This window comes from Dendrobates tinctorius, unplaced genomic scaffold (assembly GCF_039654945.1).
Source record: "Dendrobates tinctorius isolate UK_male_01 unplaced genomic scaffold, ASM3965494v1 ptg000241l, whole genome shotgun sequence".
Lineage (NCBI taxonomy): Eukaryota > Metazoa > Chordata > Amphibia > Anura > Dendrobatidae > Dendrobates > Dendrobates tinctorius.
Window position 1 is genome coordinate 27,389,989 of NW_027361908.1, and position 20,309 is coordinate 27,410,297.

At 41.4% G+C, this 20,309-nt stretch overlaps 1 protein-coding gene across 3 annotated transcripts in view; it reads right to left on the reverse strand.

Annotated features, from left to right (window-relative positions):
- The window catches only part of KITLG (KIT ligand), a 130,508-nt gene that overhangs the window by 20,859 nt on the left and 89,340 nt on the right, over positions 1-20,309 (reverse strand). For all 3 annotated transcript variants that reach the window (XM_073557008.1, XM_073557009.1, XM_073557007.1), the window contains 3 exons: positions 10,988-11,149; positions 7,962-8,118; positions 7,811-7,876 (listed from right to left, as the gene is read on the reverse strand). In XM_073557008.1, the coding sequence (XP_073413109.1) occupies positions 7,811-7,876; positions 7,962-8,118; positions 10,988-11,149 (385 nt within the window). The remainder of the gene's footprint in view (positions 1-7,810; positions 7,877-7,961; positions 8,119-10,987; positions 11,150-20,309) is intronic.

Below are 20,309 nucleotides of genomic sequence, written 5' to 3' on the forward strand. Positions count from 1 at the left end.
TTCCCTTTAAGTGCTTATTAAGAATGTTAAGTGCTCTATTAGTTTAGCCTCATTTATGAAGTAAAGAATATCCAGGCTGTGAAGGAGTTGTCACTTTGCAGCTGTCTTTGCAGTCCTTGTTAGATCTTTGATGCCTGGAGGTTCAGAACAAGGTCTAATGAATAGAGCTATATCAAACCCTCATTATGCTAATAATATATCAGAAATTAGCGCTGTACATTAAAACAGATATACAAGTGTTATATATCTACTAATGCTCATGCCAATGTCACACCTTAACTGTACTTAAAATATTTCTAGCTCACATTTTTCTTTGATTATTTCTTGAAAGTGATGAATTTATCAGACAAGATCATAAATGTGTCTGAAAGGCAAATTCATTCACCTTAAATAGCATACATGGTCTTTTGTGTGGACAATAGAAGATTATTTTCAGAAAATTGCCATCTCTAAAGCTGGGGTCACAGACCATATTTTCTCTAAAAGAAGAAAATCGATCACAGTTTGATCCGATGTTCCCAAATGAGGAGATGATGAAAACAAAAAATTCTCCATGTTCTACATTTTGTCAGTCCGTGAAAATCAGATTGCCTTCAGATGTCATCCAAGTGTGGCCTAATTTATTTTTAACAGGCTCATTGAGTTTCATGGCCAAGTGCGATCCAACTATTAGATGCAAATCGTGCATTTTGATATTTTTTCCTCGGACAGACTCGGTCTGAGAAACAAAAAAAAAAAAAAAAAATCGAACATGTGGATGACCCCATAGGATAACATAGGCCTGAGATATTAGATGCAGCATGAAGCAGAGCAGAGATAAAAAAGCTGACCACACCCACACCACAGCTGAAGCCCCTACATCAGGCTCTGTATCTACATTGTCTATTCGTAGTGAGTTGCTTATCAGAGGGGGATGGAGTCAGACTAGCAAGCATGAGCTGTAGTCCAGACAATGATAATCACCAGGTGATAAAACTTTTATTGTAAGTAAACAGCACACAGACCGATAAGTGACACATCATTGAAATCTGAGCTTTAACCCCTATCTCATGCTGTCCTCAGATTACATAGCAAAAATCAGCTGACAGCTTCTCTTTAATAAAGATTTCATTAAGTGTGAATTGGAGTGTGCCAGGGTACACTACTCAGCCCCTTCTTCTTGGTAAGTTGACCTATACAGCTAAGGCTAGTTTCACACTAGCTTTTTGAGGCCCAGCGCATGCTCGCCAGGAAGCTCCGCCCCCTGCTGCGCCTCCTCCGGTCATCTCCGCCTATGGGCGCATGACGCTGCATGCGACCTGTGTACCCCATCTTTAGCATTGGGTACGCAGGCCATGCCCAGGTATGCTTTTGCCGGCGCATGCGTCCTTTTGACGATGCGCCGACCTGCTCAAAACGTATCGTGCTCCAAACGACCTCTCCAAACGACCTGCGCCAGCAAAAGCATACCTGCGCACGGCCTGCATACCCAATAATAATAATAATAATAATCTTTATTTATATAGCGCCAACATATTCCGCAGCGCTTTACAGTTGAACAGTTTCAAACACAACAGTCATAAGTAACAACTTTAACAATACAATAATTAAAGCGAAATAAGACGACCCTGCTCGTGGGAGCTTACAATCTACAATGAGGTGGGGGAGATACAAAGCACAGGTTTGTATTTACAATGATGTATTTACAATGATGGTCCAGTCATCTTCAGGGGGTGGGGGTTAGATGGAGATAGTGAATGGGCTGCACACACACAAACATAACATGACTTTGATTACTGATTGTGATAGGCCTCTCTGAACAAATGTGTTTTGAGCGAGCGCCTAAAACTATGCAAATTGTGGATGGTCCTAATATCTTGGGGTAGAGCATTCCAGAGAATTGGCGCAGCACGGGAGAAGTCTTGGAGTCGGGAGTGGGAGGTACAGATTAGGGCAGAGGTTAGTCGAAAGTCATTTGCAGAGCGCTGCGGTCGGTTAGGCCGATAGACAGAAAAGAGGGAGGAGATGTAAAGGGGTGCCGCCCAATACCCAATGCTAAAGATAGGGTACGCAGGTCGCATGCACCACCATTGGTTTGCTCTGTACTAACGAGCTAGGACAATACATTTATATCTTTGAGATTTGTAACATTTTTTTCATTTATTTAGTTTTCTAAAGATAATAACACAAAAAAAAAAAAAAAAAAAAGAAAAACATCAAAAATACACAAAACATAAAAGCTTGATTTCACCAGTAGGTGTCTTAGGAGATATTCCCTTTAAAGGAAACAATAACAATTGTCACAGCTGTGCTAGAGATTTAGTTTGGCAAAGGACCTATAAGAAGCGGTCATTTTTTTTTTGCATTGCATGCCTCTGGAATGAATAGCTTCATAGATATTGTACAACAGACAATACAGTGTAACGTCTACAATATCCCTCCTGGTTATATTGCATCGGGGAATTTACCTTTTAAAATAATACAATGCTAACAGTTATAAAAATGCCAATAAACATTTCCAGAATTTCTTAAGATTTTGATCTTAGTAAACAAAGGACAGCACTAAAACAGTAAAGATTTAGTTAATATATGTCTGCCGAAGTCATTGTGACTGGCATCCAATGCTAACAATATTATCAACCAATCAGGGGCGGACAAAGACTGTAGTGGGCCCCTGTGCAAGAAATTTTTCGGGGTCCCCCCTTCCCTTCATAGGTCAACAAAGTTATTTGTTATTTGTTGTTATCTAATATTGAGGCTATGCAGGGCTGGATATAATATCTGTAGGGTGCTGCTGGGCTGTATTTATTATTTGCCAATCTCTGAGACAACTTTTTGTATCCTTCCCCTGAAAAGCTATGTTGAATAATCTTTGTTTTCAGATCATTTGAGAGTTGTTTTGAGGAGCCCATGATGCCACTCTTCATAGGAGAATCAAATAGGAGAACTACTTGCAAGTGGCCACCTTAAACACCTTTTCTCGTGATTTGATACACCTGGCTATGAAGTTCAAAGCTCAATGAGGTTACAAAGCCAATTTAGTTCTTCAGGAAGTCAGTAAAAAGTAGTTAGGAGTGTTCAAATCAAGAACATGATAAGGGTGCCCATACTTTTGCACCGGTCAAATTTTGTTTAAATGCAGATTGCACATTTTCAGTTAGTACAATAAACCTCATTTGAATCCAGAAATATAACTGAGTCCATCAGTTATTAGATATATGAAACTGAAATAGCTGTTGCAAAAACCAAAATTGTTATAAAGAAAAAAGGTTAACATTAATAGGGGTGCCCAAACTTTAACATATGACTGTATATACAGCCCAGCACAGACTCCAGGTAATATATACAGCCCAGCATAGCCTCCAGGTAAAATATACAGCCCAGCACAGCCTCCAGTTAATATATACAGCCCAGCACAGCCTCCAGTTAATATATACAGCCCAGCACAGTCTTCAGGTAATATATACAGCCCACCACAGCCTCCAAGTGATATATACAGCCCAACATAGCCTCCACTCCAGGTAATATATACAGTCCAGCATAGCTTTAAGGTAATAGATACAGTCCAGCATAGCCTTCAGGTATTATATACAGCCCAAACAGCCTCCAGGTAATATATACAGCCCAGCATAGCCTATAAATAACATATATAGCCCAAGACAGCCTACAGGTAATATATATAGGCACCCCCATTTCCCTTTGTTTCATAATGCTCTCCCCCATATGCAGTCTACTTTTGGCATAGTGCTTCCCCAGTTTATGCTGCTTCTCCCCATGTGCCCCCCCCAGTTTATGCTGCTTCTCCCCCTATGTGGGCCGCCCAATTCATGCTTCTCCCCCCATGAGCCGCCCCATTCATGAGCAGCCAAGCATCTCCCCCAGGGGCCGCCATTCATGAGCAGCCATGCTTCTCCCCAGAGGGCCCCCCATTCATGAGCAGCCAGGGCCCCCCCATTCATGAGCAGCCAGGTCATGCTTCAAGTTCTCCCCAGGCCAGGGGCCCCCACATTCATGAGCAGCCAAGCCATGCTTCTCTCCAGGCCAGGGGCCCCCCATTCATGAGTAGCCAGGCCATGCTTTCCTTCTCCCCAGGCCAGGGGCTCCCTATTCATGAGCAGCCAGGCAATGCTTCAGTTCTCCCCCAGAACGGATCCCCAAAAAATCATGCCTGCCATGCTTCATTTCTCCCCCTGGAGCCCCCCAAAATCTTGCCTGCCTCGGTCCCAGTCCCTCAGTCCTGCTCAGCTCTGGTACTCTTACCTGGAGCAGGCAGGGCAGGCCAGACCAAGAGGATCCATCCACTGTCCGCACATTCCTGAGCTGCAGCATTTAGTTATGGGGCACGGCACACAGTGACTTCACAGACACACACTGACGCTGAGGCTGCAGCCACCATCCGGCCGGCACCAAACGCACAGTGAGTGACAATCAGTCTGTCTCCTCCTCTCCTCCCCCACAGTGGCAGCGCAGCACAGCACTGATGCTAATCTCACCTCAGGGCTGGCTCCTCTGCACCAGCGCTCGCACTCTCAGGACCCGCTCCCACCACCTCCCGCAGCACTGCTCTCCTCCTTGCACCTCGGCCCTGCGGCGCTCCACATGGTAAATTTGAATAGGTAAATAATTAGCCATACATCCCAACTTTTGAAGGGAAAGAGGGACAAAGGCTGCAGTGCGCGTAGCCGCAAATTTTAGGCCACACCCCTGACCACACCCATTTCATGACTAGTAACACCCATGTCCACGCCCAACCACACCCATTTAGCACTGCTGATCACACTGACTGGTACTGGGGGCATAGTGGCTGGCATTATGGGCACAGTGGCTGGTACTGTGGGCACACTGACTGGTACTAAGGAACAGAAAGAAAACCGAGAGAGAGAAAAAAGAAAATAGAAAAAAAGAAAGAGAGAGTGAGAGAGAGAATAAAGAGGGGAAATAAAGATCAGAGAAAGAGAGAAAGAAAGAAAGAAAGAACACAGAGAAAGAAAGCAGGGACAGAAAAAAAAGAACAGAGAGAAAGAAAGAGGGGAAAGAAAAAAGAACAGAGAAAAAAAAACAGAGAAAGAGGGGAAAGAACAGAAAGAGAAAAAAAGGGGAAAGAAAGAACAGAGAAATAAAGAGGGGAAAGAAAAATAGAATGAACAGAGAGAGAAAGAAAGAATAGAGAGAGAGAAAGAAAGAGGGGAAAGAAAGAACAGAGAGAAAGAGGGGAAAGAAAAAAGAACAGAGGGAGAGCAAAAGAAAGAGGGGAAAGAAAGAATAGAGAGAGAGAAAGAAAGAGAAAACTGAAAGAAAGAACAGAGAGAAAGAAAGATGGGAAAGAAAGAACAGAGAGAGAGAGAGAAATAACAGAGAGAGAGAGAGAGAACAGAGAAAGAAAGAGGAAAGAAAGAGAAAGAAAGAGAAAGAAAGAAAGAAAGAAAGAAAGAGAGGGGAAAGAACAGAGAGAGAGAAAGAAAAAGAGAGGGAAAGACAGAACAGAGACTGAAAAAGAAACAGAGAGAAAGAAAGCACAGAGAAAGAAAGAAACAGAGAGAGAGAAAGAAAGAAAGAAAGATTCTATAAAGTTACTATAGCAGCCCGGCTCCCATAGTAATGCCCACCTGAGCCTCCCGATGCAGGACATATCATGATCCGCACACATGGCCGGCATCCCTGATTCCAAGGCGATCCTCCTGAAGCATTCCTGGTTCTGTCACAATCGCCTCATGAAATTACCTAATTTCCGGTCAGCTTCCAGCACATCACTTCCGGTGGAACGTCACATGCGAGTTTTAAAGTGCTCCTCGGGGCTCCGCCGTGTACTCCTGTGTCGGTGGGAAAAGCCCACTTTGTATGCCTCGTACACACTTGGCTCCGCTCCGTACATCCAGTGCACATATGGCTCCACTTCGCATACACACGGCTCTGCATACCCCATGCACAGGCGGCTCCGCTCTGTACACCAAGTACACACACGACTCCGCTCCGTACTACTCGTACACACGTGGCTCCGATCCGTACACCTCGTACACACACGGCTCTGCTCCATACACCTCGTACACACACAGCTCTGCTACATCCACACTGTAAAACCTCCTGACCCCACACAGAAACTTTACCTCATCCAGCAGCATGACAACCAGCGTAGCAGAGTCCTGCAGCAGAGTGCAGACAGACACGGAGCCCGAGGCCCCTGATCATGTGACCCCTGACTCCTCCCCTCTCACAGGTCCTGTGCGCACAAAACACATAGCCCAGCCACATAGACACGGAGGCACCTGATCATGTGACCCCTGACTCCTCCCCTCTCACAGGTCCTGTGTGCACAAAACATACTGCCCAGCCACACGCTTGGGAGCCATGAATTAGCCGTGCGGTGCTGGAGGGGCCCCCTCTCCCACGGGGCCCCCGTTCAAGGTAGGTCCGCCCCTGCAACCAATGTAAGAGGTTCCTGGTAGAATAAAACATACCAGAACCTAACACACCAACACAGGTTAGATAAATGATAAGAGAGGAGCTATGCTCCACTAGGTCACTATGGTTGGACAAAATGTATTTCTGGTAATAAACATTTTTTTATAACGTATTATGAATCAAAAGTTTTTTTCGATACATAATTATGGGAACACATTTTCCCTGATCTATAGCTTGGCAACAGCTCAGACTTGCTTTACAGGAGTCAATTGGACATAGATGACTTATTTAAAAATGACCGACTGACCTCTATGGGGGAGAGCTATGGCTTGGTCTGCGACAGATGTAGAGGTAAGCCATGTCCTCCACTGTGTTGGTTACCGCCAGCTTTATAATAAAAGGTGTGGCAAGTTTGTCATAATAATAAAGGATTAGTGATGAGTGAGTATACTCGCTGCTCGGGTTTCCACGAGCATGCTTGGGTGGCCTCCGAGTATTTTGGCGTGCTCGGAGATTTAGTTTCTGTCAATGCAGCTGCATGATTTGTGGCTACTGGACAAGCTGAATACATGTGAGGAATGCCTGTTTGTTAGGGAATCTCCACATGTATTCAGCTTGTCTACAAGTCACAAATCATGCAGCTGAGGCGACGAAAACTAAATCTCCAAGCACGCCAAAATACTCGGAGGACACCCGAGCAAGCTCGGAAAAACCCGAGCAATGAGTATAATCGCTCATCACTATTAAGAATCAAAAAGTTCTAACAGAGAGTATTAGCCCAGCATCAATAGTTCAGTAATCATTTGTATTTGTTAAGCATAATGAAGTATGAGAAAAGCAGTTAAGACAGTGAAAAACACTATTGTGTCTTAGGGGTACTTCACATACAGCGAGATCGCTAGTGAGATCGCTGATGCGTCACCGATTTTGTGACGCACCAGCGATCTCGCCAGCAATCTCGCTGTGTGTGGCCCACCGGGTATCGCTGGAATGTTCTGGGCCATTTTTTGATCATTGGTCTCCCGCTGGCCAGCACGCATCGCTGTGTGTGGCAGTGGGAGACCAATGATCAGTGAGCTCACAGCGATGTAAGCAGAAGCTGGTATCCAAGGTAAACAGTGGGTAACTAAGCACCGCACACGCTTAGTTACCCGCTGTTTACCATGGATACCAGCTCCCAGCGCGAGCACGCTGGTATCCAGGGTACACAGTGGGTAACTAAGCCACATGCTTGCTTAGTTTCCCGCTATTTACCTTGGATACCAGCGTCCTCGCTGGTCCTGATTGCTGGTGAGTCTGCCTGTTTGAGAGCTCACTAGCGATCATGTAGCGACGCACCAGCGATACTGACCAGGTCGTATCGTTGTCGGGATCGCTGGTGCGTCGTTTAGTGTAACGGGACCCTTAGACATGACATACTTAAGGTACTCACCAATTCTAGAGTTATTTCGTAAATGGCTTGATGCATATTGTGTGTTTCCATTCGTAACAAAAGTCCCTTTAAAAACAGAAAACAGCATGTATCAGCCTTTGAGTGAATGCAAGCTGTGGAGCACCTAACGCCTTATAGAAGAAATCCTCACCGATCTCGGGATCAGTTGTTGGGGTCTCACATGTAGTGTTATAATTTGTATTGTTTATGTCTTTGAAAACATCAAATGTCCTGGTCACAGAGGTAAAAAAGTCTCTGGGTTCAATTTCCCCTTCTGAAACATTTTCTAAATAGTACTCTGCAAACTCCTATAAAAAGAAAAAGAAATACATTAACATTTGCCTTCACATTAAGAGAATATACATAAAGTAATCGGCTAAACTTAGGGTTTTGTAAAAGGGACTATGAAATAAGGAAATTTCCTACTTGATTAAATTAGCATTTTATATCAAACACACACACATATATATATATATATATATATATATATATATACACACACTGTATATAAACCCCATTTAATATGGTTTTTAATTTTACCTAATCACTATATTAGACAAATTAAATAAATAAAATCTTCTGAATTTTACACTGTAAACCTAATATTAGACAAATGCTTCTGTTCTGTATAGATGGCTTTTCAGCTGTTTCATTATCGCCATAGACAGTATTATAATAGCAGATAATGGAATATATTTCTATATAAACAAGGCCAGTCTCTTTCTGCTATGTCCATATGAAAAAAAAAAAAAAAAGATATCAGGAGTCTAATACTGGGCCTAGCGGCAAGTGAAAATGGCATGTTTTTTTGGCGAAATAGTGATATGAAAAGAGAATACATTATAAAAAAAACCTGCAAAAAATACATTTAGCATAACAATTTAAATTTCACAATAGGTCATTTTTTGTGACACATCAAGGTTTTCTAATCCTATATGAAGATTTTTTCAGCTCCGGTAGAGTTTTCACCATATTTAAATACAATATTCACAGAATACGTATGAAGTCACAATAGGCTGTGTTTTTGCTACTGGGCTAAGTTCTTTCACCTATCTGCACACACATGGAAGAATGTGCTGCTTATTCCAGTAATTATGTCTTGGCCTGCAGCTACATTCTCTACTCTGTGGGGGGCCCTTTAGCTTCTTTCATATTTTCAAAGGACGCCTATTACTGCAGTGTTTTAGATTAATTTCTGGTAAATTAATGTTAAACTTGTCCTTACTGTCTCCACTTGACTTGAAGGCACAAAGGAAATGCAGCAATGCACCATGTTACCCATTGTTCATGGCAGGAAGAAGAATTATATTAATATCCTTTATTCTTAAAAATTAAAGTACGTCGCTTACATGGAATAGTGCCATACCTGAATAAGTGACAAAAAGATACCTAACAGGTTTCAAGTGGTTCCCATACAAGACATCACTTTAATATGACTTTGTCAGTAGTAGGGTGTTACTCACAACAAAATTGCTATATAGACATCTATGAACTAAGGTCAACTTAAAGGGAATCTGTCACCCCATTTTTGGCCTATAAGCTGTGTCCACCACCATCAGGGGCGTATCTACAGCATTCTGTAATGCTGTAGATAAGACCCAGATGTAACCTGAAAGAGAAGAAAAATAAGTTATATTATACTCACCCTGGCGTCTGGTCCGGTCCGATGGGTGTCATGGTCCCGTCCGGCACCTCCCATCTTCTAGAGATGACGTCCTCCTTCTTTCTTCTGCCACGGCTCCTGCGCAGGCGTACTTTCTCTGCCCTGTTGAGGGCAGAGTAAAGTACTGCAGTGTGCAGGCGCCGGACCTCTCTGACCTCTCCCGACACCTGTGCACTGCAGTACTTTACTCTGCCCTCCACAGGGCAGAGAAAGTACACCTGTGCCGATGCCATGGCAGAAGTAAGAAGGAGGATGTCATCTCTGGAAGATAGGCGCAGTACCGGACCGCAGCACCCGCCCCCGCCCCCCGGGGAGTATAATCTTACTTGTTTTTCTTCTCTTTCAGGTTACATCGGGGGGGGGGGGGGGGGGGGCTTATCTACAGCATCACAGAATGCTATAGATAAGCCCTTGATGGCAGTGGCCCCAGCTTATAGCGGAAAGTGGAGTGACAGATTCCCTTTACGCAAAGGCCACATAAGTATTACCCATTCCCAATCATTGGCAAGTGTGAAATATACCACCGATCAACCAACAAATGAGGAAATGACACAATTACCTACTGATTGGATTACTTAGGACAGCCCCAAAATCATTGATTTTTGGAAGCACATCTGCCTCTGACAATATGCAAACAATGTGGGATGCGGAAAAATCATATGGCGTCCATACTATTTGCCTTGGCCCATGCAAGTGCTTATAATGACAAGTTATATCATCAAAGAGCCCTCACTATGGCCATGAAGCAGTAAATGAGACAACAAACAATGATACTGGTTCTACTTTGTGCCACATTTTTAATAGAAAGCAATTATAATATTACATATAAATACACAGAGAAAATACAACACCAAACAGAAAAGAGTCAAGACTCATTGAACTGACTACTAGTCTACTATATACTAATTGGCCCAATAAAGCAAATAATCTACTGCTGGGTACAATACTATTAATACTAAAATAAATGGTAGCAGTTATTTTAAATTCTGAACGTATTAATTAAAGAAGCACTCCTATCAAAATGTTGTCCTCCTAATATATTGCAGTCATCATATTATATAGCACTGTGTACTTACAATTGCTCTTTTTTGCCTTTCTTCCCACTTAATTGTTCTCTTTTTCATTAGGTCTATTACGCGACGTGATTTAAAATGGACTAGCTGAATCCTTCTAAGCTCTATGTAGAAACAGGAGGTTAATTTTCTCTGCATGAGTCATGAGTCACTGCAAAAGTCCCTGGCAGGGGAAGAGGAAACAGCTGAGTCAGGAGATGAAGAGGGCGATGACTAATGCAAAGACAAGAGATCTCCTGTTTCTACAGAGCAGAGAAAAGAGAAGAATTAACTGGATAGAAAGGCAAAATGAGCAATTGTAAGTACACAGTGCTATATAATATGATGATTGCAATATATTAAGAGGATAAAAACTTTGATGGGAGGAGGGCTTCTTTAAGAAGCAAACATTAACCAATGCTGACATGCACATTTTTAGGAAACATGAACTAAAAGAATTACCTTTTGCTCTTTGAGATTGACACAGTTCCTGATTTCTCGAAAAATTAGGGACAGGTCTTCTAAGATTTTATAATTTTGTGATGTATTAGAGAATTTGTTTACAAGCTTTTCAAGGCGCCATGACAATTCAAACACCATCACGTATAACCAGCAGTGCTTGGCCTGCAAGACAAAGGATGGAAATAAATACTTATGAACAAAGACAGAAGAAAGAATATGCAGTGTGCTTGTAAATCTAGCTCTTCTGATGTAAAATGTCCGAAAAACACTGAGCACCAAGCAATCATTTTAATAACAAAATGATGCAAGACTGTCATTATGTCTGAAAAGCAAAATTACATTTCAGCTCAATTACCATCTGGTCCGGCTTTATCCACTGCAGATGTTCATTGTTTCTACTGCAACATCATTTTGTCCAGAATATAGATATTTATGTGTTACTTAAAATGCGCAGCACAATTGTATAAGTTAAAGTAACTTTTCATGTAGGGAAAAATATTCTAGAAATGCCAAATAATTAGAAATCAATATCCATTACCCATCCTTGTATTTAAGAACAGCAGGAATGAATGCTCTATACAATGTATTATGTGCACGTTAAATCTGCTCTCATAATAAAAAATAGTTAAAATTGCAAAGTGCTTGTAAAACCAAGATCTCTTTGATCTCAGGAACACAGGGATTTTTTTTTGTAATTTTTTATAGCGCTAGGCTACTTGCTACTGCAGCAGTTTATCAGCAGTAGTTGGTTTCCAAGTAAACGAGTGCAGCGCTTACAAGCTGTGTCCAATAGAGCCTATAATTGCTATTCTAAAGCTTCAATATAACTGCACTCCTAAAATGCTGCAAAAGCAAAGCTTTCTCTGCTTGTAGAATTGGAGAGCTCACAGTCTGAGCTAGCGGTGCTATCAAGACCGCTGACCTAAATCGTCAATCAAGCAGGTTTGTTTATATGTTCTCTCCGTGGTACTCCGGTTTATTCCCACACTCCAAAGACATACTGATAGGGAATTTAGATTGTGAGTCCCAATGTGGATAGTGATGATGGTGTCTGTAAAGCGCTGCAGAATATGATGGCGCTATAAAAACAAGCAATAAACAGTTTGATGATGGCAAAATCCCTTTAAAAAGGTAGAGCTACTGAATCATAAAATTTCTCTTGGCATCAATACAGTTTTAACACTATGGGGTAAATTCATCATTCAATCATTTATGGCAGAAAACTGTTGTCAAAGCTTTGAAAAGTCACAAAATGTTGGCACAGTGGGGAGTTGCCCAAAAATACTGTGACTGGGTAGAAGCCAGGATGTGGTCACCCCTGCCCATCAAATTAATCAAGTATGCTGGCTTTTTGCAGGCCAGAAATGCTGCTACATTCATGGACTTTGGTATCATCTGTGGAGTGGTGCAAGGTTGCAAACCACTAACAGAGGTGGCAAATTCATTAAGTGGCGCCTCTTAATAATTTTGGCGCCTTCTACACTAGCAAAACTGCTGCCCCTATACTTTATAGTTTGTTCGTCTTAATTTGTTAACAAAAATCGCCACAATTCATGAAAGCATTGCTAACATGAAAGCATGCCATATTAAGGACATGGGATCTACGAGGTAAAGAGTATACTGAGTTGACAAACAGAGACTAAAAATTCTCCCCTTTAAAGGGTCTATGTTGACTTTTAGGATTGCTACTTCTAATAGGAGACATTAGAGTCCCTGTCCTCTCCCTTTCTTTAGAGGCTATTTGCACTCTAAGTATATATATACAGCTCTAGAAAAAATTAAGAGACCACCACATCAAATCCCTGTCATGGGCAGCCCATTCTCCAGACCTGAACCCCATTGAAAACCTCTGGAATGTAATCAAGAGGATGATGGATAGTCACAAGCCATCAAACAAAGAACTGCTTACATTTTTGCACCTGAAGCAGTGTGAAAGACTGGTGGCAAGCCTGCCAAGACGCATGACAGTTGTGATTAAAAATCATGGTTATTCCACAAAATATTGACTTCAGAACTCTTCCTGAGTTAAAACATTAGTATTATTGTTTCTAAATGATTCTGAACTTGTTTTCTTAGCATTATTTGAGGTCTGAAAGAACTGTTTTCTTTAATTTTGAACATTTCTCCTTTTCAGAAAAAAAATACAAAATTTATTGCTTGGAAATTCAGAGACAAGTTGTCAGAAGTTTGTAGACTAAAAGAACAATTTACATTTTACTCAAAAATATACCTATAAAGAGAAATATCAGACAAACTGAACATTTGAAAGTGCTCTCTTTATTTTTGACAGAGCTGTATGTATATACACCACTTAGTCAAATTTCAGGAGAGAACCCTCACTAAAACTAACAACTAAACAAGTAATGTTAGGTCAAGGCTCAAATTTAACCCTGACATACCTGCCTATCTGAATCCATTAATGCCTTGATTGTCATTGGTTGACAGTTATGCTTAACAAAGAATAGTGTTTTGTGTGCTTGAGCATGCCTGTATTGCTTGTAAATCCCTGGAGCTGTGACCACTGACATGGCATGTAGGCTTTAAAATGTTGCAATTGCTGCACTAATTCCTCCGTCGTCATAAAATACTGGCAATAGTTTAGTCACAGAACAGAGTTAGGTGGATTCAAAATTGTTGAATTTGGATAAGGGTTTACCCAAACATTTCTGGATTAAGATTCTACAAAGGATCTCTCAGGTGAAGGTTGAGGACACCTCAGCTAGCAAATTAAGGAAACTTTTGGCAGGATGTTTATTTAAAAGGTGCCTGTCAGTCGTTCATGCTGCCTAAACCACAGGCAGCGTTAATTTGAGCCTGGCTGCACGATTGTGGCCAGCCATAGTTTTGCTCTGAAAGGCACCAGAGTTTAACAGAAAATATTGTTTAAAGATGCAGCTGGGGACGATAGGCAAATACATGACTAATCTGGCATGTCCCCAACCAGCTTCTTCCTGCACTGCTCTAACTGACTTAAGGGCAGCACGGTGGCTCAGTGATTAGCACTGGAGCCTTGCAGTTTGTATGTTCTCCCCATGTTTGCATGGGTTCCTACAGGTACTCCATTTTCTTCCTACACTCCAAAGACATACTGATAGGGAATTTAGATTGTGAACTCCATTGGGGACAGTGATAATGTCTGCATAATTAACTGACTGAGAGAGACCTGGAGTGGTGGGGGAAGAAACCCGACATTGACTGCATATGAGTAATCTCATCACTGGCCATGGTACCTAGCCAGATCTCCATGCTATGTGTCTTCTGAAACACCATAGCGTTTCAGAGAAATGCATATCTGGCTGTATTTCTGCAGCCAGGCTCTGATTCATGCTGCCCGTAGTTTAGGCAGCATGAATCAGATGACAGGTTCTCTTTAAAGTTACAGAACAGCTCGGACTGTATTTATAGCATTTAATTCACAGTAATTAAAGGCTAACAAGATCTAAAAGCTGTAGGGTCACATATAATAATGGATGATACTTCTGTAGTGGCACGCCTACTCTGCACATGTGGTTGAATACTTTGGAAGACATAGTGGTCAGGAATTCAGTAAAAATCTTGGTAACGTGTGTGGGAATTTCCCAACCTCTCCAACCTTTCCCAAAGCAGATATAACTAGAAAACAATTAATAGAATTGTTACCAAAAGAATTCAACTTCATAGTTTAGATTCGCTTTTTTTTTCTCCTCACATTAATGTTTATTTAGTACTTATTCCATTGTCTATGAAAATAGTTAATATTAGAGCAGACTCTTGGAATACAAAAGCCTTTTAAAAATAAATATAAAATGCTAGAATTCAGTAAATAAGCCAGATCATAGTTTAGGCAATTATACAAAACAGGCATCATTATCCAATTATATAATAATAAACAAAGTTTTTCGACTCGCCCACCACCAAAACAACAAAAACTTAAATAGTAACTGTACATGGTGGATAATTTAAACTAGCTGTACAGATAAGGCCTGTTTCACACTTCAGTTGTTTGACATCAGTCAAAATCCGCCGTTTTGCAAAAAAAATGGATCCGACGTTTTGCAAAAAAAAACGGATCCACCATTTTTTTTGGGCGGATCCATTTTTTTTCCCCATTTACTTGCATCAGCGGCAGATTTTGACGGATAGTCATCCGTTGGATCTGTTTTTTTTGACGGATCAGCCAAAATTTTGTCGTCCGCTGACTTCAGTGGACGGACAATGAAACGTTTTTTTTCTGCGCTAAAATAGCAGACAGCAACGGATCCGCCGCTATCCGCCATTCGTTAGAACGGTTGCCTATGGGCGGCGGATCCGTTGCCAACCGTTTTTTGACGGAATCCGGCAACGGATCCGCTTTTTGACACTGAGCATGCACGGAAGAATTTCCTTGCCAGAAATTTAACCCCAAATTCCGCTCTGGCGGCAGAAAATTCTCTCTCTCTCTCTCCCCTTTTTCCCAGACTCATTTTCCTTTAAATTTCAGTCACTCACTACTAAAGCGGATCCGTCAAAAAATGTATCAGTTAGCATCGGCTTGTGCCACAACGGAAACGGATCCGCTTTTTCACAACCTGGCGGATTTTTAATGACGTCAAATGACTGAAATGTGAAACAGGCCTTAGCCTTGGATAAACTAATGAAGAAAGGGAATTACAGAATTATACAGTCTGAAAGGGAAGTTAAACAAAAGTTAGAGCGCCAAATGTTTTCTACCAGTGCAATTACCTGACCATGTAGAAGGATAAAATTCACTTGGATCATACTCTAAACCACCCCCCAAACTTTTTGAAAACTGTCAGATGAACAATATTTCGGCTGGTAGCTATCTCATCTGGCTGTCCTATACACTGGAAAGCTCGCTCTGCTGAGCACTCTTTTGTTCTTTATGAAAGAGCCACTGCAAGTCATCTCTGGCGGTGGCTTATGTCTTACAGAACAAAAGGACCAGCAGTTTAATATTGGACATGCTGGCTCTTCATCTCTCCTGACATCTACCAAATGATGGGAAAACATCAGGGGACCCCATAAATATTAGACTGTAAGCCAAACCGACTGGCCTTCCTTAGTCTATTGTGTATAGGGGCCCTAACGATCACAAAAATAAACTCACATATGTATTAATCTAACGTCCTTTGTTACAGACTTAAGAATTCTATCACCAGGAAAAAATACATGGAAGTCGATTAAAATACTATTTAAAATAATAGAAATAAGTGCAATAATGCTACAACAAGTGATTACTGCATGACTTCAGTACTTTTACCTATGAAAAAATTCCAACCTATGGTGTAGAATCTGTCTACAGCACACAAAAAGGGCCCCTATAAGAATATATTGGAATTTCAAGAAGTGCAGGTCAAAAGGGAATAGGAAGGTTTTGGGATTCCATTTTAATTGGCCTATTAAAAAAGTCGATCAACCAGTATTTCAAGCTAAGAGTATTAAAAGATTATTAAGGTTTGCACAAAAAAAACATGTCCTCTTTAAGACACAGCTTTCAGTGCTACCAGAATAATTAATATGTAGTTAAAATAGAAATCTAGAATTCATTGATATATAAATGTGGCTGTAATGGTAGGGATCTACCATGAAAAATACACACAAACATTTATCCAAAGATTTAAAAAAAAAAAAATAAGGGTTGATTAGAGGAAAAATCTAATCTAAATCTTGACATACGAGGTAACCTTTTAATGAGGTTGCTTAAGATGAAGGTTTAACATTGTGCAAGAATCCCCAATACTGTATAATAACTTTATAATTGCTTTGTTAAAAAATATATAAAATAAAACAAAATGGTTTTTTGATTGCTGCTTCATCTTTCCATTTCAGTGTGTACAGTGCTATATCTTGTTCCATTTATGAAAAGAGGTCAAGGCACAGTACAATAAATGTGTTGACAAGCTCCGCTATAAAAAGGAAATTTATAGACAATAAGTCAAGAGCGGACATACCGCATGTGCAGCCTGTGCGGCTGCAGCGGGGCCTAGAGGTGGAGGGAGGCCTCTGCAGGGTGGCTAATGAGGGCAATCTGGCCTGTTCATCCGGCTCCGAGGCTCCGGGGGGCTCCTGGCCAGATTGCCCTCATGTGCGGCGGGCAGGGAGTGATTCCTACAGCTCCGCTGCCTACAAGAGAAAATAGCAGCGGTGCGGAGCTGCAGGGATCCGTCCTGCTTCCTGCCTGCGCTTCCTCTCACACAGACAGAAGCGCTGCTGGATGACGTAATCATTCAGCGGCCGGCTGTGCCAGAGAGAGGAAGCTGTCAGCGACGGTGATGCTCCAGCTGCGGGACGGGAGAACGTGCGGAGAGGTAAGAGGTGCTATGTGTTTGTTTTGTTGAATGTATGTATGTATGTTGTGTGTGTGTGTGTATAGAGATGAGTGGTGGTGTGTGTGTGCGTGCATGCGTAGCGCTGTGGGGGGATATGCAGAGAGGTGAATAGTGCTGTGTGAGTCTGTGTAAGTGGAGGAGAAGGCAATGATGGGGTAATGGGGAGAAGGCAATGATGGGATGATGGAGAAGGCAATGATGGGGATGGTGGCGGATTACGAAATGATGAAAGTGGTGGAATGGGCAAGGATGGGGATGTGGGGTCTAGGAAATGATGGACTTTGAGGAATGGGCAATGATGGGGTGGGGGAGAAGGCAATGATGGATGTGGGGGAGAAGACAATGATGTGAGTGGTGGGGAAGAAGGCAATGATGGAGGTGGTGGAAAGGACAATGATGGGAGCGATGGAGAGGGCAATGATGGGGTGGTAGAGGAGAAAGCAATGATGGAGGTAGTGGAAAGAGCAATGATGGGGTGGTGGGGGAGAATGCAATGATGGTGGTGGTGGAAAGGAAAATGATGGGATGGTGGGGGAGAATGCAATGATGATGGTGGTGGAGAGGACAATCATGGTGGTGGTGGAATGAGCAATGATGGGGTGGGGGAGAGGACAATAATGGGATGCGAGGGGAGGAGGACAATGAGAGGTGTGGGAGATTAGGATGGGAGGAAAGGGGACTTATTATGGACTTAGGAACAGGGGGAGGTGGAAGACATTATTATTGCTTATTATGTCTAACACAGTCCCTTAGTATATAGTGTACTCACTAATTCAGTATAACACCATCCTTAGTTACATTGTTTCCTCTTTTATTATGTATAACACCATCCTTTATTACATATCATCCTCTCTAGTTATATATGGTACCATCCCTTATTATATAGCTTCCTCTGCTGTTATGTACAGTGCTGTCTTTTACGTAGTGTATTCTTGTTAATTTTGTTATTCACAGCGCCTTCTTTTATTACATAGTCCCCTCTATTTTTAGATATAAAATGACTGCTGATGGAGGAGCCAGTGACTAGACAACCAATCCATCAGCTCCTCCATTAGAAAACAAGCTTTTCCATGCTCCATCAGCCATCATTGCATTATACAGCTAACAAGACAGAATGGTATTTAATAAAAAACAAGGCTCTATATAATCCAATATGTAAGGGACAGTACTGTACATAACAAGAAAGGGCACTGTATAATAAGGGACGGCAGTATACATAATAAAGGAGACTACAGACTATGCAATATATATATACATGTATGTAATAAGAAGGAAAATAAAAATCTGACAACCCCTTTAAGTAGTTGTCACCCAGTAATTGATACCTCCAGAAAGATGGAGTTAAAAACTTTATGACAACCTCTATAATAACTCGGTGATGGGTAGATTTGTTTCATTGAATACCAAATTTACCGTCACTAAAGATACTGATGAAAAAACAATGCTTTTTACATATATGGCAGTGATAATTTATAGGTTTTACTGGATTTTGTTTCCACTGTGCTATTATAAAACCACATTCCTATGAAAGTAACATAACATGGTTGATAATAACAACAGGTCAAATGGTTCACAGGAGCTATTGAGGTATTAAGTAGAAAAGCGTGACTATCTGACTAGAGACAGACGTTGCCAGAATCCCACATGGGGTACTTCACAGGAAATAGCAAGAATTAAGAGCAAAAGTCACATCATCAGTGTGGGGTGCTTAGCTTGCTTTTGTCTAAAACACTTAAGCAACACTTTAGTCATTTTTTTAATTCATTTATGACACATCCCTGCACATGGACAATATGATGGAGGTGCTTTAAAGCATGCAATTAGCAAAACACTGAAACAAGGTGCCTAATAAATAGCACTTGCATGGCCAGTTTCATAGAGAAAATGTAGAATATGTATATAACTGAAGCTAGAAGAAACTTTTAATTCTGAGTTCATGACCACTGCATAGCCATTAAAATGACCTTGTATATATACTGTATGTATAAAAAAAAAGACCCATTCAGACAGAAAGTACATTTCAACATACAAGAAGTCAGTTGCATTGACCTATTGACCTTGTGTGCAGATAAGGATGCTACAATCCAGCATAAAAGACTGACATCATTTAATGCCAGTCATGGCCAAATAACCCATACATAAGAGGTGGAGAAGTCACATCTCTCGATCTTTCTCCCTTCTCTCTGAGATAATAAATAAGGGCCAGACACAGAAAAAAGGGGACCCTATGCAATGACAGTATATGGTCTGTTTGAAGTCGGATAATGCATCTGACTGAAGATAGTGTCTGCTTTGGAGGTTGAAATGAGATATATATATATATATATATATATATATATATATACATACACACACACACGCATGTACATACAGTTGTGGCCAAAAGTATTGACACCCCTGCAATTCTGTCAGATAATACTCAGTTTCTTCCTGAAAATGATTGCAAACACAAATTCTTTGTTATTATTATCTTCATTTAATTTGTCTTAAATGAAAAAACACAAAAAGAATTGTCCTAAAGCCAAATTGGATATAATTCCACACCAAACATAAAAAAGAGGGTGGACAAAAGTTTTGGCACTGTTCGAAAAATCATGTGATGCTTCTCTAATTTGTGTAATTAACAGCACCTGTAACTTACCTGTGGCACCTAACAGGTGTTGGCAGTAACCAAATCACACTTACAGCCAGTTGACATGGATTAAAGTTGACTCAACCTCTGTCCTGTGTCCTTGTGTGTACCACATTGAGCATGGAGAAAAGAAAGAAGACCAAAGATCTGTCTGAGGACTTGAGAAACCAAATTGTGAGGAAGCATGAGCAATCTCAAGGCTACAAGTCCATCTCCAAAGACCTGAATGTTCCTGTGTCTACCGTGAGCAGTGTCATCAAGAAGTTTAAAGCCCATGGCACTGTGGCTAACCTCCCTAGATGTGAACGGAAAAGAAAAATTGACAAGAGATTTCAATGCAAGATTGTGCGGATGTTGGATAAAGAACCTTGACTAACATCCA